The sequence below is a fragment of the Copadichromis virginalis genome, linkage group LG14 (genome assembly GCF_057382275.1).
Source record: "Copadichromis virginalis isolate Kocher_CV1m ecotype Utaka linkage group LG14, C_Virginalis_male_GT1.1, whole genome shotgun sequence".
In the NCBI taxonomy this organism is placed as follows: Eukaryota; Metazoa; Chordata; class Actinopteri; order Cichliformes; family Cichlidae; genus Copadichromis; species Copadichromis virginalis.
Genome location: NC_140631.1, coordinates 23,348,483 through 23,365,262, shown reverse-complemented (window position 1 = coordinate 23,365,262; position 16,780 = coordinate 23,348,483). Strand labels below are relative to the sequence as shown.

The 16,780-nt window shown below is 39.9% G+C and overlaps 1 protein-coding gene across 3 annotated transcripts; it reads left to right on the top strand.

The window, feature by feature from the left end:
* Positions 1-1,748: 1,748 nt before the first annotated feature.
* Positions 1,749-11,126, top strand: aifm4 (apoptosis inducing factor mitochondria associated 4). Of its 3 annotated transcripts, XM_085429985.1 has the most exons (20): positions 1,749-2,053; positions 2,834-2,918; positions 3,593-3,701; positions 4,285-4,394; positions 4,477-4,586; positions 5,592-5,636; positions 5,722-5,803; positions 5,989-6,101; positions 6,209-6,295; positions 6,852-6,943; positions 7,046-7,176; positions 7,333-7,448; positions 7,538-7,609; positions 7,828-7,891; positions 8,086-8,162; positions 8,778-8,895; positions 8,991-9,089; positions 9,190-9,265; positions 9,356-9,460; positions 10,428-11,126. In XM_085429985.1, the coding sequence occupies exons 3-20, from the start codon at positions 3,613-3,615 to the stop codon at positions 10,456-10,458; spliced, it is 1,617 nt and encodes a 538-aa protein (XP_085286111.1). In that variant the 5' UTR covers positions 1,749-2,053; positions 2,834-2,918; positions 3,593-3,612; the 3' UTR covers positions 10,459-11,126. The 3 variants fall into 3 exon arrangements, with proteins under 3 accessions (XP_085286111.1, XP_085286113.1, XP_085286112.1); XM_085429987.1 differs by lacking the exon at positions 2,834-2,918 and having other exon boundaries at positions 3,612-3,701; XM_085429986.1 differs by lacking the exon at positions 2,834-2,918.
* Positions 11,127-16,780: the final 5,654 nt, after the last annotated feature.

Below are 16,780 nucleotides of genomic sequence, written 5' to 3'. Positions count from 1 at the left end.
CAGACTGTCCCATTTCACAAGCCTCAAACTTCTGGCCTTAGCTTTCTTTGAGTACGCGGCCCTTGTGGACCGTTAAGGCTGCGTACTTTAAGGCTGCAGACCCTGAATTGGGATACAGCCATATAATACTGATGACCAGTGGCGGTTTGGCGCGCACACACACACGCGCGCATACATAAAACATATTAAGGATTGTACATTAACATAAAACTGTTGTCGGAACTAATTAATATTAAAATCTGTAACATAATGTATTGTTTGGAGTTTTGTCTGTTACTGTTACTATTTTTACCATTTCTTTTTGGAGCAACTGTAATCCACATTATTTCCTTAGGGATTAATAAAGTATTCTGATTCTGATTGTTTCAGGTTACATGACCTGCCATTATCCAATGACACATCTGCTTACCTGTATCTTTTGCTCGTTTCTCCTCCTCTTCTTTTCTATTTTTTTCTAAAACTAAGCACCTGATGGCTTTGAACTTTTGTTGTCCACCTTCCATTGGTTTTAATTTTGCACTCCAGTATGAAGATCCCCCATATCGAGGATTGCCACAACATAACCTAATAGACCTACACCTTAGTTCACAGATTCACTTTGTTTAAGGTGTATTTCTGGGATTTCGCACAACCCAGGATTCAAATCATGAATACATAATAGGCTTGGATTTCAAACATTATGAATGAAATGTGCTCTATTTGGAAGCAGCCGGCCTCCCTCCCGTTTCGACGGGTTGTGTGTGAGACTTTAAATCATCAAACTGTAAATTATAAATTTTAAATTGTTATTGATCCCTTTACCCCGAGTCCTAAAGTGTATATTTATTTTCTTACTCTTCTTATATTTATTGTTTGTTTACTTGCACTGCTGTAACTGGAGCCTCGTCGTGTCGTCTCTCTATATACTGGACTGTATGTAGCGGAGATGACAATAAAGTTTACTTCAGCAGCAAGCAGGCGCACAGAGGACTCTCGCGCTCACTTTTTGCATATAGAATTTATAGAAAAAACATCGGTGCAAATTATAAGTCTGTATTATAATGTCTGGTGTTTTCGTGTTTGTTGTTTTGTTTTTATTTTGTTTTATTTTGCGAGTTGGTTATTAGATGCCGGCGTTTTAGGCTAATAGTTAGGCTAACAGACTTACCTCTCATCTTTTCTTTCCTCACAAAACCGATAGATCCTCCACTTCTTTTAAGTGTCACCCAGCGCAATTCTTAGCATATTTTGGTTCCTGCAAATGGTCTGTCGGGTTATTGTCTCCCCAGGAACACTTCCCTTGTGCTTTTGGGAATCTGTTCTTTCCTATTTCTGTTTTCGTTTTTCCTATTTGTGTTTTGTTTTTCCTATTTCCATTGTGTTTTGTGCCTTTGCAGTGTTTTTCTTATCGCTGGTGTTTTCTTAAGTTGCAGTCTGTTTGGCCTCTCAGGGCCACCGTATCATCATCATCATCAACTCTCACCACATGACAGCTGTGATTGAACTAAAACTGGGTTATGACTTTTACGTTTAAGGAATAGAAACTAATTTTCAAACCTTTATGCTTTGCCTCTTTCCATGTAGCTAATAATAGGGCACATGGCTGTACACAAGCCTGAAAACCATGCACAGAATCAGAATCAGAAACTTTATTGTCATTGTCACAGCATGCTGCAGATCATTTATGATTAAATGCCCTCCCTCTCCCCACCCTGGTGTGCCACCCCACTGACGACAGCCCAGTAACGCCCCTGCTCCTTGCTATTCTACCGAGTAAAACCTGCAAAAGCGGTTCTGCAGGTATCTATCCTCTGGTACACAGGTGTTCGTACTGATCCTTCGTTAGTCAGCGCTAATCTTTTTTTTTCATGGCGTAACTGTACGGTCTGTTCCTCCCGTATACGGACTGTATACGCTATACGTGCTGTGCAGCCCATTGTCAATCCCTTTATTGTTCCTCCTCGGTTACGGTTGGCTGAGGGAGGAGCTCGCGGGACCGGCTGGCTGTCACGCGGGGGGTGTTTATCTGACAGTCTGGCATTCTCCTCCGTGCTGCTCAGCTGCAAGGAAACAAGTGAGTGCAGCCTCAGGGGGCTCGCTGTTTGTCTCTTTAAACCAGCTAGCTGTATTTTTATTGTATACGTGGAAATAATGCGTAGTTTCTGCACGCGGAGATTTCGATATCGCTGTAAGCTAGATGTAAATCACAGTCTATAGCGGGGGTGTCAAACATAGGGCACGGGGGCCAAAATCTAACGGCAAAGACTCCGATGTCATACCAAAAAGTGATTTTTGCTATTTACATGTTTGTTATTTGTTTTGTTTTTTCGTTGTTTAAATATTGTTTATACAGCTAAACAGGTATTGTGATATATGAAATAAAGAGGTGGCCAGTTTTTGCAAGCATCATTATGACTCTGCTTTATTGTCCCCACTCCGTGTTTGACATTGTTATCAGCACAGTCCATTTTATTTCTTAAAATATCTCTACAGAACTTTTATGTTTTGCCGCCAGCTTGTCCAAGTCTCTCTTGAGACTGTTTACCTGATAAATAAAGATGTATAAAAGTCACAACAGGCAACAACTGATTGCAGCTTCTGAATTTTTGATCTCATTGTGTCTTGACATCATTTATGTTTAACAGATTATCAACAAATCGTATACAAAAGTTTTTTTTGTATAAGTTTTACAGCTTTTCCTGCTGATAAAGACTGTTCCCCCTTGGCTGTTCATTATGGCGCCATTAATAAAAATAATACTAATAATAATTATAATGACAAATAATAAGTTAATAAGTGCTAGTTAAACAATTAAATGACAGCAAAATTCCTGTTTTTTTCTCTCTCTCTACAGCAGGATTTCATTGTCATGTAGAAAACCTGAGATGTACTGTTGGAATTGCACTTCTTTTCCTCAATTTATTTCAGGAATTAAACAGGTAGTTAAACTTTGTTACACTAAAAAAAAAAAGGGCGATAAACCCTTAATTCTGATTTAAAAATGATGTAAAATTAGTTTGACATCATTGACCTATTGTGTGTGTGAATGTGTGTGTGAATGGGTGGATGACTGGATATGTAAAGCGCTTTGGGGTCCTTAGGGACTAGTAAAGCGCTATATAAATACAGGCCATTTACCATTTATTGGTCTTAGTGTTAGCCTAAAGTTTTGGCCTTCTTATATATAAATAATGATGCTTGTTTACTTCATTTGAACCCTTGTTATACTAATAGGCTGCTGTACAGCTCAGTCTGTATATGATCTTCATCGATTCTGCAGAACGAGGCAGAAAGTGTTTTCTGTACCCAACATATTTTTTTTTCTGCATTTGCTCTCTTACCTTCTGTTAATTAGAAACATAGGTGAGCTGTGATTAATGTTTAATATTTAATTACCAAGAAGCGTTTCAGTTGAAATGTAGAAGTATTTGCAATGAAAATGTTTCACAGCAGCTAAATCCATTCATGTGTGGTTATTCTGGCCATATCCTGCATGTTGTCTGTTTTCTACTAAGCTGGTTTGTAGCTGACTTTGGTCTAGACACGCATTATCATAAATCTTGGCAGTCTGCGGGCCCACCCAGTCATTCTAACAGCAAACATGTTTACTTAGGGTGGTTAACGTATTGCAGGATGAATCAGTGCCAAGAAACCGGTCAAACGGAGACCCAGGAGGAGGTGACGGAACTGGTGTGTCAGGAGGCTGATCTCAAAGATGGACAGTAAGTCACAATGCAATTCACCACATCTGCTTGTGATACCTTTGCAAACAGGAAACCAGGTCAAAAGTTCAAAATCAGTGCAGAGGGATCAGAGAAGCAACGGTCATATACGACACAGCGAAAAATCTAAGAAAAACAAACACCGGGAGCAAAGACCTGATCTGTCACCCAGGGAAGCATGGTGTCTTATTCCAACGTTTCTTAACAAAACGGTGAATTGAAAGGATATATTTGAACCCAAGATGTTATATTTTCCTAAACCAAACCAAGTGGCCAAAGTAAAGGAAATAGTTTAAAGGATAAGAAAGCTCTTTGGTAGAAAGCCCTGAAGCCAGGCCTTTGCTGCTAATCTTAAAAGATGTGCAGATCAACCTTCGGGTGGCACAGTAATTGTGTGATCCATTACTTAGCAAATTAATTAGCGATATGTGATATTTACAAGCTGTTGGGAAAGAGCACAAAGACAGGGAGTTTAAAAAAAACAGAGGGACGTTAGATACAACATCAAAATAAAAGAGGAAAATGGTAAAAAACAAAGGTTTTTATAATGATTTCTTCTTTTGCTCCTTTTGTGTTCATGCAGAATGAAAGAAGTAACTGTGGGGGATCAGAAGGTGCTGCTAGTCCGCAGCGAGGGTCAGTACAGCGCTGTTGGAGGCAGGTGCTCTCATTACGGTGCACCTCTGATCAAGGGTAAGGACTTAAGTTACGTCTCGGCTATTTATCTTTCTCGCTTTCTTTCACTTTCTAAGTTGCATGCTCTGTGTTAATTCAGGGACGCTGGTTGGTGACAGAGTGAGATGTCCTTTTCATGGTGCGTGCTTCAATGTCAGGAATGGAGATATTGAGGATTATCCAGGTCTCGACAGTCTGCCCTGCTACAAGGTGAAATGGCACTTATCACAAGTTCATCCAGGGTTTTCTTTGTCATGATTCTGGTTTTCTGCTCAGTCACTTCCTGTATTGTGAAATATTTTCTGTTGGCTTTTTTTTTTCTCTTTAAAGCCCTCCTTCTGCCACACCTGTATTCAAGTCGTCTCTGCAGTGTATATATACAAACACCTCCTGCCTAACACTGCCATGTTGTCAGATATTCTTGGTCAAAGGCTTTAAAGAAGTTTGCGAGTGGTATTGTTTGTTTCATCCCTCACTTTTTGTTTACACCTACCTCAATTCAACAGCTGGATTTTTGGATTTGACCTCTGATTCTGTGGCTTCCTGCATTTGGGTCATTTTCTCCATTGTTTATTACATTTTCTCACAAATTGATGGATTCATTTTGTAGCTCACCTGCCCAAAGAGTCGATCAGCTTATGCCATGGTGAGGTGTCCCTCATTCATCTGTCCCATCTCGCTTCACCAGAATCACTACACCTACAGTTTTGGTCAAAAATTGGATCACTGTGATCACCTAATGCGTCTTCACTCAGATTGTGTTCAAGTTCAAGGTCATACATGTTACTTTTACAGGCAGTAACGTGTGTATTGTGATCGCTCATGAGACGATTTGACTAATATACCGTTGAAGTTCTGGTTCCAGTTTAATGTAATTGTATAAAGAATAAAGATATATTAAAGGAGTTTAAATTAATTAAGGGCTCAGATCATTTTAACAATATTTATATTTATATTTGAGCTTATGAAAAACATTTAGGAGATAGGCTGTGGTTTTTTTTGCATCTGAGCTTCTCAAACAGGGAACGTTTGATCAAAAAAAGGCAAAAATAATGTATGAAAAGGGCTTTTCTTTCTAAACCTATACACGTCTGGTTCTGTTATCCTATCTCATTATGGTTCAGCAAACTTTCTGCCTATTAAAAATGTTTTCAGGGAAACTATTCTGTTCACCTACAGTCAGGCAACAATCATAAATGTGGTTTCATTTAACAGGTCAAAGTTGAAGACGGCAAGGTGTACGTTTCAATCAACAAAAAAGTAAGGCAGATCAGGTATAAGACGATTAAAATGAACCAAAGTGCACTTTTATGTTGTGTTACAATGCACTGTGTGTTTGTCTCAGTCTCTGACCGTAACCAAACGGGTAAAAGAGATGTGCAGTGTGGTGCCGGACGTCAAACATACTATTCTGCTCATAGGAGGAGGTGAGAACTTTGTAATGAATATGAGATGGAAATATTCATCAGTCCGTTTTAACCGACAGGCAGGTTTAAGGCATGGCAGCTTTTTGTACTATTTAAAGTATTCAGGCAAAAGTGAAGACAGAGACTAGGAGGTATAAAAAATAAAAAAAAAATCACAGTCCTGAACATAGAAACTGTAATTTCAGGCCCCGCCTCTCTGGTCTGCGCTGAGACGCTTCGGCAAAATTGCTACCAGGGTCGCATCATCATCATAACTAAAGACTCCGTGCCTCCATTTGATAAACCCAAACTGAGCAAGGTAAGCACCAGGATAAGGGGGTAGATGCCCCATGTGTTTGTATTTCTGTCTTTTGATTTGTGTTTTTCTCTCTGAGTGGTTTTAGTGAGTGGCATTCCTTCTTTCAGGCTCTGAATGTGGAGAGCAGCAGCATCCTTCTCCGGCCAGATGACTTTTATCAACGATACGGGATGGAGATGTGGACAAAGAAAGAGGTTAGAATATATTTTTGATGCACTCTCGCCAAGTTTTGGAAATCAATCTTCTCTTGGGGAATAGTAAGATCTGCGGGCCTTAAGAGGGTCTGCTGTTTGGTAATCGGTGTAGTATTAATAGCAGTTTTATTTATTTAGTATATTTAATTATGCTCAGACTCAACGTGCTTAGCACAGAAGATAAAAACATAAATGCCTGTGTAGGTTTACAATAAAAACAGCAAAATAAAACTAAAATACAAGCGAACATACACATGCACACCCACACACACTTAGTCCAGTTTCTTGGCCTGTGAGAGAAGAAAGGTTTTTAAGTCTGTTTCTGAATGTAGACACAGCTGGAACTGACCTCGGGTCAGTAACTGAAAGTACCCTCAGCACGCTTGGATCTAATTCTGGAGATGGTAAAATGGTAAATGGACAAGTTCTTGTATAGCACTTTTCTACTTGAGCAGGATTTTAAATGTAATTGTGTTTTGAGCTGGGAGCCAGCGAAGTGACTTGACTACAGGGGTATGTTTTTGTGTATGTGTAAGGTTTGTGCGTTGCTTTGCAGGTGGTGTCAGTAAATCCAGCCAAGAAGGAAGTGAAAATGAGTGATGGCACTCTGCAGCGTTACGACCAGCTCCTCATCGCAACAGGCTGCAGGTGAGACCGTCTTTAATGAGCAAAAGCAAACGTACATTGTATGTGTCACAACATGTCACAAGTTGTGGTCCCTTTTTAAAATTTTATTTTTTTTGTTCACAGGGCACGGCCGCTCACCTGTCCTGGTTCAGACCTGGAAGGAGTAAAGTTACTGCAGAGTTACGAAGACGCCAAAGACATTTACAGCTCCAGCCTTGGCCAGAAAGTAGTTGTTACCGGAGCGTCTTTCATAGGTTATTAAATAAGGTTTCTTTTTTTATGTTAAAGAATGAGACATCTTTCATCTTTTTGCCCATCGGGGTTGACGTGACGCTCTTTGCTCATAGATATCTGACAGCTATGGCACACAAATGTGCACGTCGCTGATGTGTTTTTCATTTGCATATTAGGTATGGAGGTGGCGTCCTACTTTTCAGACAAAGCTGCCAGTGTGGCTATGGTTGGCACTACTCAATACCCGTTTGAGCGCACTCTGGGGTCAGAGATCGGCCAGCTGAGTATGCAAGTGCGCGACTATGATGACAACAGTTTTCAGTGCTACTCTTTTGGATTTTTTTTAATTAACATAACTAAAACACAGTTTTTCACTTTCAGATGTTGGAAGAAAAAAATGTGAAGTTCCACATGAACGATCGAGTCACCGAGATCAGAGGAGAGAATGGAAAGGTATCTCTGCCTGCCATTATTTTCATGACGGACGGTTTGGTTAATGATTGTAGAACAGGAATACATGTCACCCGCAGCATTAGTAACAAAGATCAAACATCAACCCTCATGGTATCGCTTGTAAAATAACCCATTATCTCTGAAGTCTAATATATTCTGCTTAAACAGCCATAACTGATGTTTTTTTTTTGGGGGGGGGGGGGGGGGGGGATTTTCAGGTGAAGCAGGTGGTGTTGAAGAGTGGTGTAGTCCTGGAGGCTGATGTTGTGATTGCTGGCATTGGTAGTTATTTTTCTACTTCAGTGTTTAGGTCTGCCTGAAATGCAAATCAAGTTTGGGAGTGTTTGAGTGTGGAGACGTTTGGATGTGTGGTGTTTGCTAACATTGCTTTATGAGTGATGACTGTTTTAAACAAAGTCAGACAGAAACTTCCTGTGTAGTTCCACCAATATCAGAGTCAATTATATGTTTTTCAGGTGTAATCCCCAATTCAGACTTATTGGCAGGAAGCGAGGTGGAAGTGGATTCAAGGAAAGCTGTGATTGTTGACAAGGTAACGCAGCCTGTAGAGGGCACAGCCGAACTTATGCTGATATAACTAAAGCATAAAGCATGGCACCCAGAGGTGTCTACGTTTCTTTAACTGTTACCGTAAGCTTTGATGGTGAGCCAGCATCGTCAATATGAGTACACTTTTGCTTTTCCTACGTTAAAATTAAAACTTTTGCTTCAAAAAGGTCTCTTTCTTACATTATCTGCACATCTGATGACCGCTAACCAAAATAAACCTGTCAAATCAACAGTCTGGTTCATGACCATAGTAATGTTTCCTCAGTTTAAAATAAATAAATAAAACAGCTTCACAGCATCTAACAGAGTTATAAACACTCTCAAGGAGGCGAAAGTGTTATTTTCAAAGTCTACAATCAAGAGACAGCGTCATGAATGTAAATGGAGAGAGTTTACATCAAGGTGCAAACTACTGATTTCACTCAAGGACATGGAAGGCCAGATTAGACGTCGCCTGAAAACATACAGAGGCAAAAACTAAAAAAAAATATAGCCCTAACTGTGTGCCCTGATGAATGGAGGGAATAGCTGCATGTATGTATTTTACACGTCTTATGTTGAGGTTCTTGCTGTAGCCTTTATTCATCTATTCTAACAGTTCATGAGGACGAACGTACCAGATATTTTTGCCGCTGGAGATGTTACCTCTTTCCCTCTGACCATTCGAGGCGACCAGAGGGTCAGCATTGGTCACTGGCAAATGTCACACGCTCACGGTGAGAGGCTAAAGGACTGTGTTTTTCATTCAGTTGAAAACTTATAATGGGTGATTTAATGCCGAGTTAAACCTTATCATTGTCTTTTGTACCAGGAAGAGTAGCAGCTCTGAACATGCTGAAGAAATCCACAAAAATCGAGTCTGTTCCTTTCTTCTGGACTGTTTTGCTTGGGAAGAGTATCCGATACGCCGGTGGAGTGTTGACTTCTAAATGTCACCTTTAAAATGTAATTTTTTTTTAAAGATGAGGCTGTGTTAAATCTTTGTTCCTCCTCTCATTTCCTCTTTCTAGGCTATGGGGAAGGATACACAGAAATTATATTCAAAGGCAAAATGGAAGAAAGGAAATTTCTGGCTTTCTACATAAAGTGAGTGCAGAGTTAGCCCCGAACAGCTGACCATAAGCTCGTCCTCTGTGTGTAAAGTTTCTCACGTTACCCTTTTTTTTTTTTTAACAGGGATGATGTGGTGGTGGCAGCGGCCAGCCTGATGTTCGATCCTGCCGTGGCTTGCATCGCAGAGCTGATGGCTAGAGGCCAAATCTTAACAAAAGCACAGGCTCAGTGAGTGCTGTCCTGCATTTATACAAGTTAGACTGTAAAATATACAAAAATGTTTAGTTCCTCAACTGTAATAGCAGTTACATTTGTTGTTGGTTTCTTCCTGTTAAAAGGGAGTTTTTCCTTCCCACAGTTACCAAGTGCTTGCTTGTCGGGAGTTGTCTGACTGTTGGGGTTTTCTTTGTATGATTGTAGGGTCTTACCAAAAAAAGCACCTTTAGGTGATTGATATATATATATATATATATATATATATATATATATATATATATATATATATATATATATATATATATATATATATGCTGTGATTTGGCACCATATAAATAAAATGGAATTGAACCATGCTGCTTTCCAGTTACCTTTAAAATTAAATGTTCGAACATCTAATCTCCCATCTAACTGATGGGAGTGACATTGACTTCTGTATGATCAGAAGCCATATGCATTGCCCCCTGCTGGTCACTAGAAAAACTGCAGCTTCTGCATTGGCGTCACTTTTTAGCCTTGGAAGTTATATCCTTTTCTTTACAGACTAAAGACAAACCCTATGCAGGACATACGGGATGACATTGTCTGTCATTTATGTGTCATGTTGAAATCCACTGGTGCCTCTGTTTGCTTTCCACTAAATTCTCAGAGGAACATCTGGTCCTTCAGATGCTAAATTCTTCAGTATGATTTATAGGTTAGCTGCTTATGGCATCTGTCTGCCACATGGTGCTATGCAGGAAGTGAGAAGTGTATTATTGGAGTGTTTATGCTAAAACAACCTGCAATCTAAAACATGAAAAATACTTAAAGTAAAATTTGATGACAACTATTATTTATAGCAGTTTTAACCACTACTGTATGCTACCGAAACCAACCTTAGTTCATGTTTTAAAAAATAATAAATCAAGCCACTAGCTTATAACGTGAAAGCTGCTCAGTGTTTAATTTTTGTTTTCTCCTCTTCTCTTCTGTTCAGAGCTGAAGACCTGAGCTGGCTGCAGATATAACCAGGATTTACGCCTCTCAGCGATGAGTGATGTCATCTCTTGCTTTGGTTTTCTCTCCTTCTGTCTGACATGACATCAATTAATCCACTTTCTGCCTCAGGCTGCCTGGAAACCAGCCGGCCTCTCTTATCTGCTCTTATTAAAGAGCCATGTTACTATAGTAGCAGTCACAGCTTTATTGAATTCTCTCTTTGTGCACACTGATCTCTTTAATGAGTTTATTTTTATGTTTTTCTGGTTGCTTTACTAAAGGTGTGATGTCTTAGGAATAGGGTTGCAAAATTCCCGGAATTTTCAAAGATGGAATCTTTCCATGGGAATTAACGGGAATCTATGGGAATAAACGGGAATTAACGGGAATTTATGGGAATAAAGTGGGAATTTTCAAAATTGAAGGTTGGCTCTTCTTAGGGAACTTAAATATAGTTGAGGAAAGTATATTTTAGCATAATATTGACAAAAACAAACAAATGCAATTCAAATACACTTGAATATCCATGCCATTCCTTAATCACATGTACAGAGCACAAGCTTGCTGCATGGCTATTGAGACCACCTACTGGCACTGTGCATGCCTCCATCACATGTACACATGGACCACACTTTTGAGCCTGAAGGACAAAGAGTATTAAAGGCACACATTTGAGCCTGTGGACTTAACAAGTGAGGTAAGTTTTGATGATATTATGGGAAAATATATTCATTAAATGTTTAAATTGTGAATATCACATAAAATGTATTAATCTGGTAGATAGCAATCTGATAAGATGCTAAATAAAATGCTAGCATCTGATAAGATGCTAAATAAAATGCTAGCATCTGATAAGATGCTAAATAAAATGCTAGCATCTAATAAGATGCTAAATAAAATGCTAGCATCTAATAAGATGCTAAATAAAATGCTAGCATCTGTTAGATGCTAAATAAGCCATAGCTAGTATAACATAAAGAAGATGCTAGCTTCCTCATTTGGTTGTTTTGTTTTGAAGATCATTCCAGTTGTTTAGCTAGCCTTACTATTTATATCTGTTTATTATCATATTGCAATTGTATTATTACGATCTCTTGCATTGCATTAGCATTTTTACAAGCTCTTGTTTTATTTTACAGAAAAATGCCACGTGCGCTATCTGATGTGTGGAGACATTTTACACCAGCTAATGTACAAGGGAAATCTGTATATATGTGTAAGTATTGTGATAAGACGTACGTGAAGAATGCCACAAAAATGCAGCAGCACATTGCAAAGTGCAAAAAAATTCCTCAAGGCCCAACACATGCAGCAGCCAGGAGTTCCACTCAAGGGGAAAATGAATCTGTTTCAGCTGTATCAGAGTCAGATACCCACTCATCAGCTCCTGGTCCCTCTGGCATCAGAGGATTCTTTGATTTTATGGATGACACTAGCCAGAAAAACGCAGATGAGTGTTTCGCTCGTGCAATCTATGCAGCTGGCTCACCCCTGATGCTGACATCCAATGTGTACTGGAAGAGATTTTTGAATGTTCTCCGACCAGCATACATTCCCCCAACCAGACATGCATTGTCTACTCATCTACTGGATGAAGAGTTCAGTCGAGTTCAAGCAAAGGTGAAACAGACCATTGACCAAGCTGACTGTATTTCAGTCATCTCTGATGGATGGTCCAATATCAGGGGACAAGGAATTATTAACTACATAATCACCACTCCTCAGCCTGTGTTCTACTAGAGTGTAGACACAAAGGAAAACAGACACACAGGCCAATACATTGCAGATGAGCTAAAAGTGATCATCAATGACCTTGGACCAGATAAGGTTTTTGCACTGGTCACTGACAATGCAGCCAACATGAAGGTTGCCTGGGCACATGTGGAGGAGACCTACCCTCATATAACTACTATTGGCTGTGCAGCCCATACACTAAACCTTCTCCTAAAAGACATAATGGCACTAAAAACAATGGACACTCTGAATAAGAGAGTGAAGCAAGTTCTGAAATATGTTAAAGGCAAACAAGTAACTTCCGCTACATTTCTGTCAAAGCAAAAGTTAAAGAACAAGAGTACTACACTGAAGCTTCCCAGCATAACGCGATGGGGTGGTGTTGTTATCATGTTTGACAGCCTTCTGAAGGGAAAGGAGTCTCTGCAAGAGATGGCCATATCCCAGTCTGTAGGCATCGACAGTGACATCAAGAAGGTCATCTTGGATGATGTGTTCTGGGTATCTAGAGTATCTAGCAGTCAGAAAATCCTCAAACCTATTGCAGCAGCAATAGCGAAGATAGAGGGGGATGGTGCCATCTTGTCAGATGTCCAGTGCCTTTTTGCAGAACTCAAAGAAGAAATCCAGACAATTCTGCCCACTTCCCTACTACTGAAAGCAGAGGAAACGGCTGTGGTCAAGTCATTGGAACAGCGGAGGGAGTTCTGCATGAAGCCAGTGCATGCAGCAGCATACATGCTGGACCCCAAATATGACAAGGGCATACTTTCTGGGGAAGAGATCAACGGTGCCTATGCGGTCATTACAGCCATGTCTGACCACCTGGGTCTCGATAAAGGCAAAGTTCTAGGCAGTTTGGCAAAGTATCGAACAAAGCAAGGCCTTTGGAAAGGGGATGGAATATGGCAGTCATGCCAGCACATATCTGCAGCCACCTGGTGGAAGGGACTATGTGAATCTGAGGCCCTTGCACCTGTAGCCTCCATTCTCCTCCAAATCCCACCATCATCAGCTGCCTCCGAGCACAACTGGTCACTGTTTGGGAACACCCACACAAAGGTTCGCAACAGGCTCACAAATGTGAGAGTGGAAAAGCTGGTCGGCATTCGGGCAAACCTACGGCTCTTTGAGCCTGACACAGAGCCATCCTCAACAAGGCTGGAAAGTGACACTGAAGAGGAAGACTCAGAGTTGGATGCTGAGGAAGTGGACATGTTGTTGGATGATGATGAGGTCCAGGAAGAGTCTATTGACTGAGCAAAAATGAGAAAAGAGGATTGCTTGAAGGAAGATTTGCATGTTTAATGGGACGTTTTGGAGGATAAGTGGCATTTTTCATTTAACCTTTTGAATGGGACTTTGTGGAGATTTTTGGACAGGGGGCATTTTTGAATGAGCGGGGTTAGGGGATGGTAATATTGAACTCAACATTTCTGTTTTTATTCATCCATGAAACAAGTTATTGAAACGTGTTCTATTCTACTGTACTTACAAATAAATCTGTTTAAATATCTGTTGAAAACATTTTGCATGGAGGTTTTCTTATGATTTCTGTTTATATTTATGCTTGGAAATAATATATTCCCAGTTAGTTCTCCTAAATTCCCATTAATTTCCATAATTCCCATTATTTCCATGGACAGTTTCCAATATGGAATATTTCCAAAATTCCCAAGCTTAACTTACCATGGAAATTTACCGGAAACTTTTCGGAAATTTACCGGAAATTTTCCGCCCCTTTGCAACCCTACTTAGGAAGGTACAGTCTGTAGTTAAGGTTAGCAGGCAACATTAAATTGTGACAAGAAAAATCCCCCACACATCTACTCCACCAGCAGCCTGAATCCCTGGGACAAGACATGAGGGATCTGCGCTTTCATGTTGTTTACGCTAAATTCTGACCCATCTAAACCTCGCAACAGAAATCATCAGACCAGGTAACATTTTACATTCTCTTGTCCATTTTTGATGAGCCGTGTAAACTGAAGCTTCAGTTTCCTTTTCTCAGCTGACAGGAGTGCCACCCAGTGTGGTCAGGGCTCTAGACTAACTTTTTGCCATGGGCACAAAAGTTAGGCGCACACAAATTTTATAATAATTTATATAATATAATGTGTTTTTCTGGATACACTGTGCTTTTTCAGCATTCAAAGATTGATGACACCGTGTCAGAGCACTGGCTATGAATTTCAGAAGGATCAGGCCTTAACTTAACAGAAAAGTTAGCAATAGTTCTTTTCCTATTACAGCTACATCCACTTCTGTCGTGCCTAGGCTGCTCACTAGGGCTGGGTATCATCACTGATTTCTATAATCCACTCGATTCCGGTTTTCAAAGTCCCGATTCGATTCAACTTAGCCTCAGACAGTCAGAAATATTATAATTCTGATCATTTATCAGTACTGACTTCATCAGAATTGTGAACATCACAGCAGATGCCTTTGTGTGAAAGTAACTGAGAATAAAACACAGAAAAACATGAAGGAGATTTTCCTGGTCTGGCTTTTTATAGCAGATAACCTTAAAAATATTCTACAATGTTCTGCATATAAAGTTTAAATTTCTTCAGTATTGAATAACAGAAAAAATAGGCTTTCTTATCTGAGGTCATTTAAGTGAAAAAAGAAAAAGACAGCAGCCAACAGCGCTATAAACAATGGTAGACTGGTGGGTAATAAGCGAATGAATAAAACTGTTCTTGAAGTAAAGAGAGAGAGAGAGAGAGCCAGCTGTGCATGAAGTGTGATTTTAATAGTCGTGGAAGCAAAACAGCAAAATTCATGACGACATTGGTCAAATGTGAAGCGCAGTTTGCTGCTTCTTTTGCTGCTGGCTCGGTGAATTTTGGTTGGAGAGAGACAGAACCTGCAGCTCAGAATCAGCGCAAAAAGACGTAATCACAGCACGGACCGGACGCATCAGGATCGTTAAGCTCCGACAGCGTGTCCGTCTACGGGCCGTCGGGTGAGAAAGCCGAGAAAGACAAAGCTGATTCTGATGCGTTGGTCCGTTCTGTGTTTACGTCTTTGTGTGGAATCCGTGTACCTGCTCTCATCTGCTGTATGGTTGTTGTTGAAATGGTTTTGTGAGCTTTAATCTGAGAATCTGGCGTTTCTGGCCAAACACAGTTATATTTAAAAGTCGATTCAGGATTTAATGAATTGATATCACTTTATTCAAGCTACTCACCTCCCACTTCTACCTGCACTTTCAACTGGACCACGGCCAATCAGAGAGGTCCCGCCCCTGACTATCTCTGATTGGTTTAGTCCACGATAGGGGCATAATGTGTGTCTGTTGTTGACCACAGGGAAGGTTGCAGATTTTTTTTTTTTTTTGCTACCCGAACAGTTGGTCGCACAGGTGCAACCGAATATTTTTTTTTAGTCGCACCACTGAAAAATTTGGTCGCATAGCCCTGGTGGTCCTCTGCTGCTGTAGCCCATCTGCATCAGGGTTTGAGATACTGTGCTCCCAGAGATGCTTTTCTAGATATCTTGATTGTAACCAATGGTTATTTGTTACTGTTACCTTCAGCTTCAGATTGAAGCTGTCTGGTCATTCTCTTCCAACATGAACGAGGCATTTTTACGCTGAGTACTCACTGGATATGTTCTCTTTTTTTAGACCGTTCTCTGTAAACCCTCGAGATTTCTATGTGGGAAAATCCCAGCAGATCAGCAGCTTCTGAAATACTCAGACCAGCCAGTTTGGCACCAACAATCTCATCACATTCAAAGTCACTTAAAGCAGCTTTCTTTCACATTCAGACACTAAGTTTGAACATCAAGAGATAACCAGCTGCTGTGATGTGATTGGATGATTCAATATTTGTACAGTTGAGCAGGTGTACCTAACAAAGTGGCCACTGAGTGCATTTGGATGTTTTTATGAGCTGAAAATGTTAAGACTTTATCAACTTTCTCAGTTACTTAAATGTCTTTCATTTCATACTATACACTCAAAACTTCTTAAACACACACGTCACTACACTTCACATGAGAATACAACATTTACATTTACAACATTTACAAAACACTTTAAAATACTGCCCATGAAAGATAAATAAGATAAAAAGTTTGTTTTTGACCTCTTTTTTTATGTGTACTGTAGTGCCTTAATACATTATACAACAGAGTTGTAGCTCATGTATTCCTTATGATATGAGAAAGTGTGCAGCATCTTTAAACATGTTTTAGTTCCTTAAAATAAACAACTCCTTTATGGTGGTAAAGATGTTAAACATGTGCGACACTTTTCTGTTTCAACACCCCTGAATGTTTACGTCATTTCGTATTTAACACTGTCAGCCTGTCGGCAGCTGCTCGTCATGCATCCACTTCAGTACCTGAATGTTGCTGTTTAAATCCCCTATAATGCAGTCGTTTTATTATGCTGTTGTAAAATTCCATGTCAAATATTAAACACGGGTTATTATGTCATTAAGTATTTCTATTTCCACTTCTGTAAATGTTGTTGTTCACATGGTAATTATGACATCAGCATAAAGAAGCTCAAACTCTGAGTTGATAGTGTTACAGAGAAACATACTTGTTTTCTACAAAAATACATTTTATGTCTAAATATGAAATATGGAGACACGTCACTGGCCA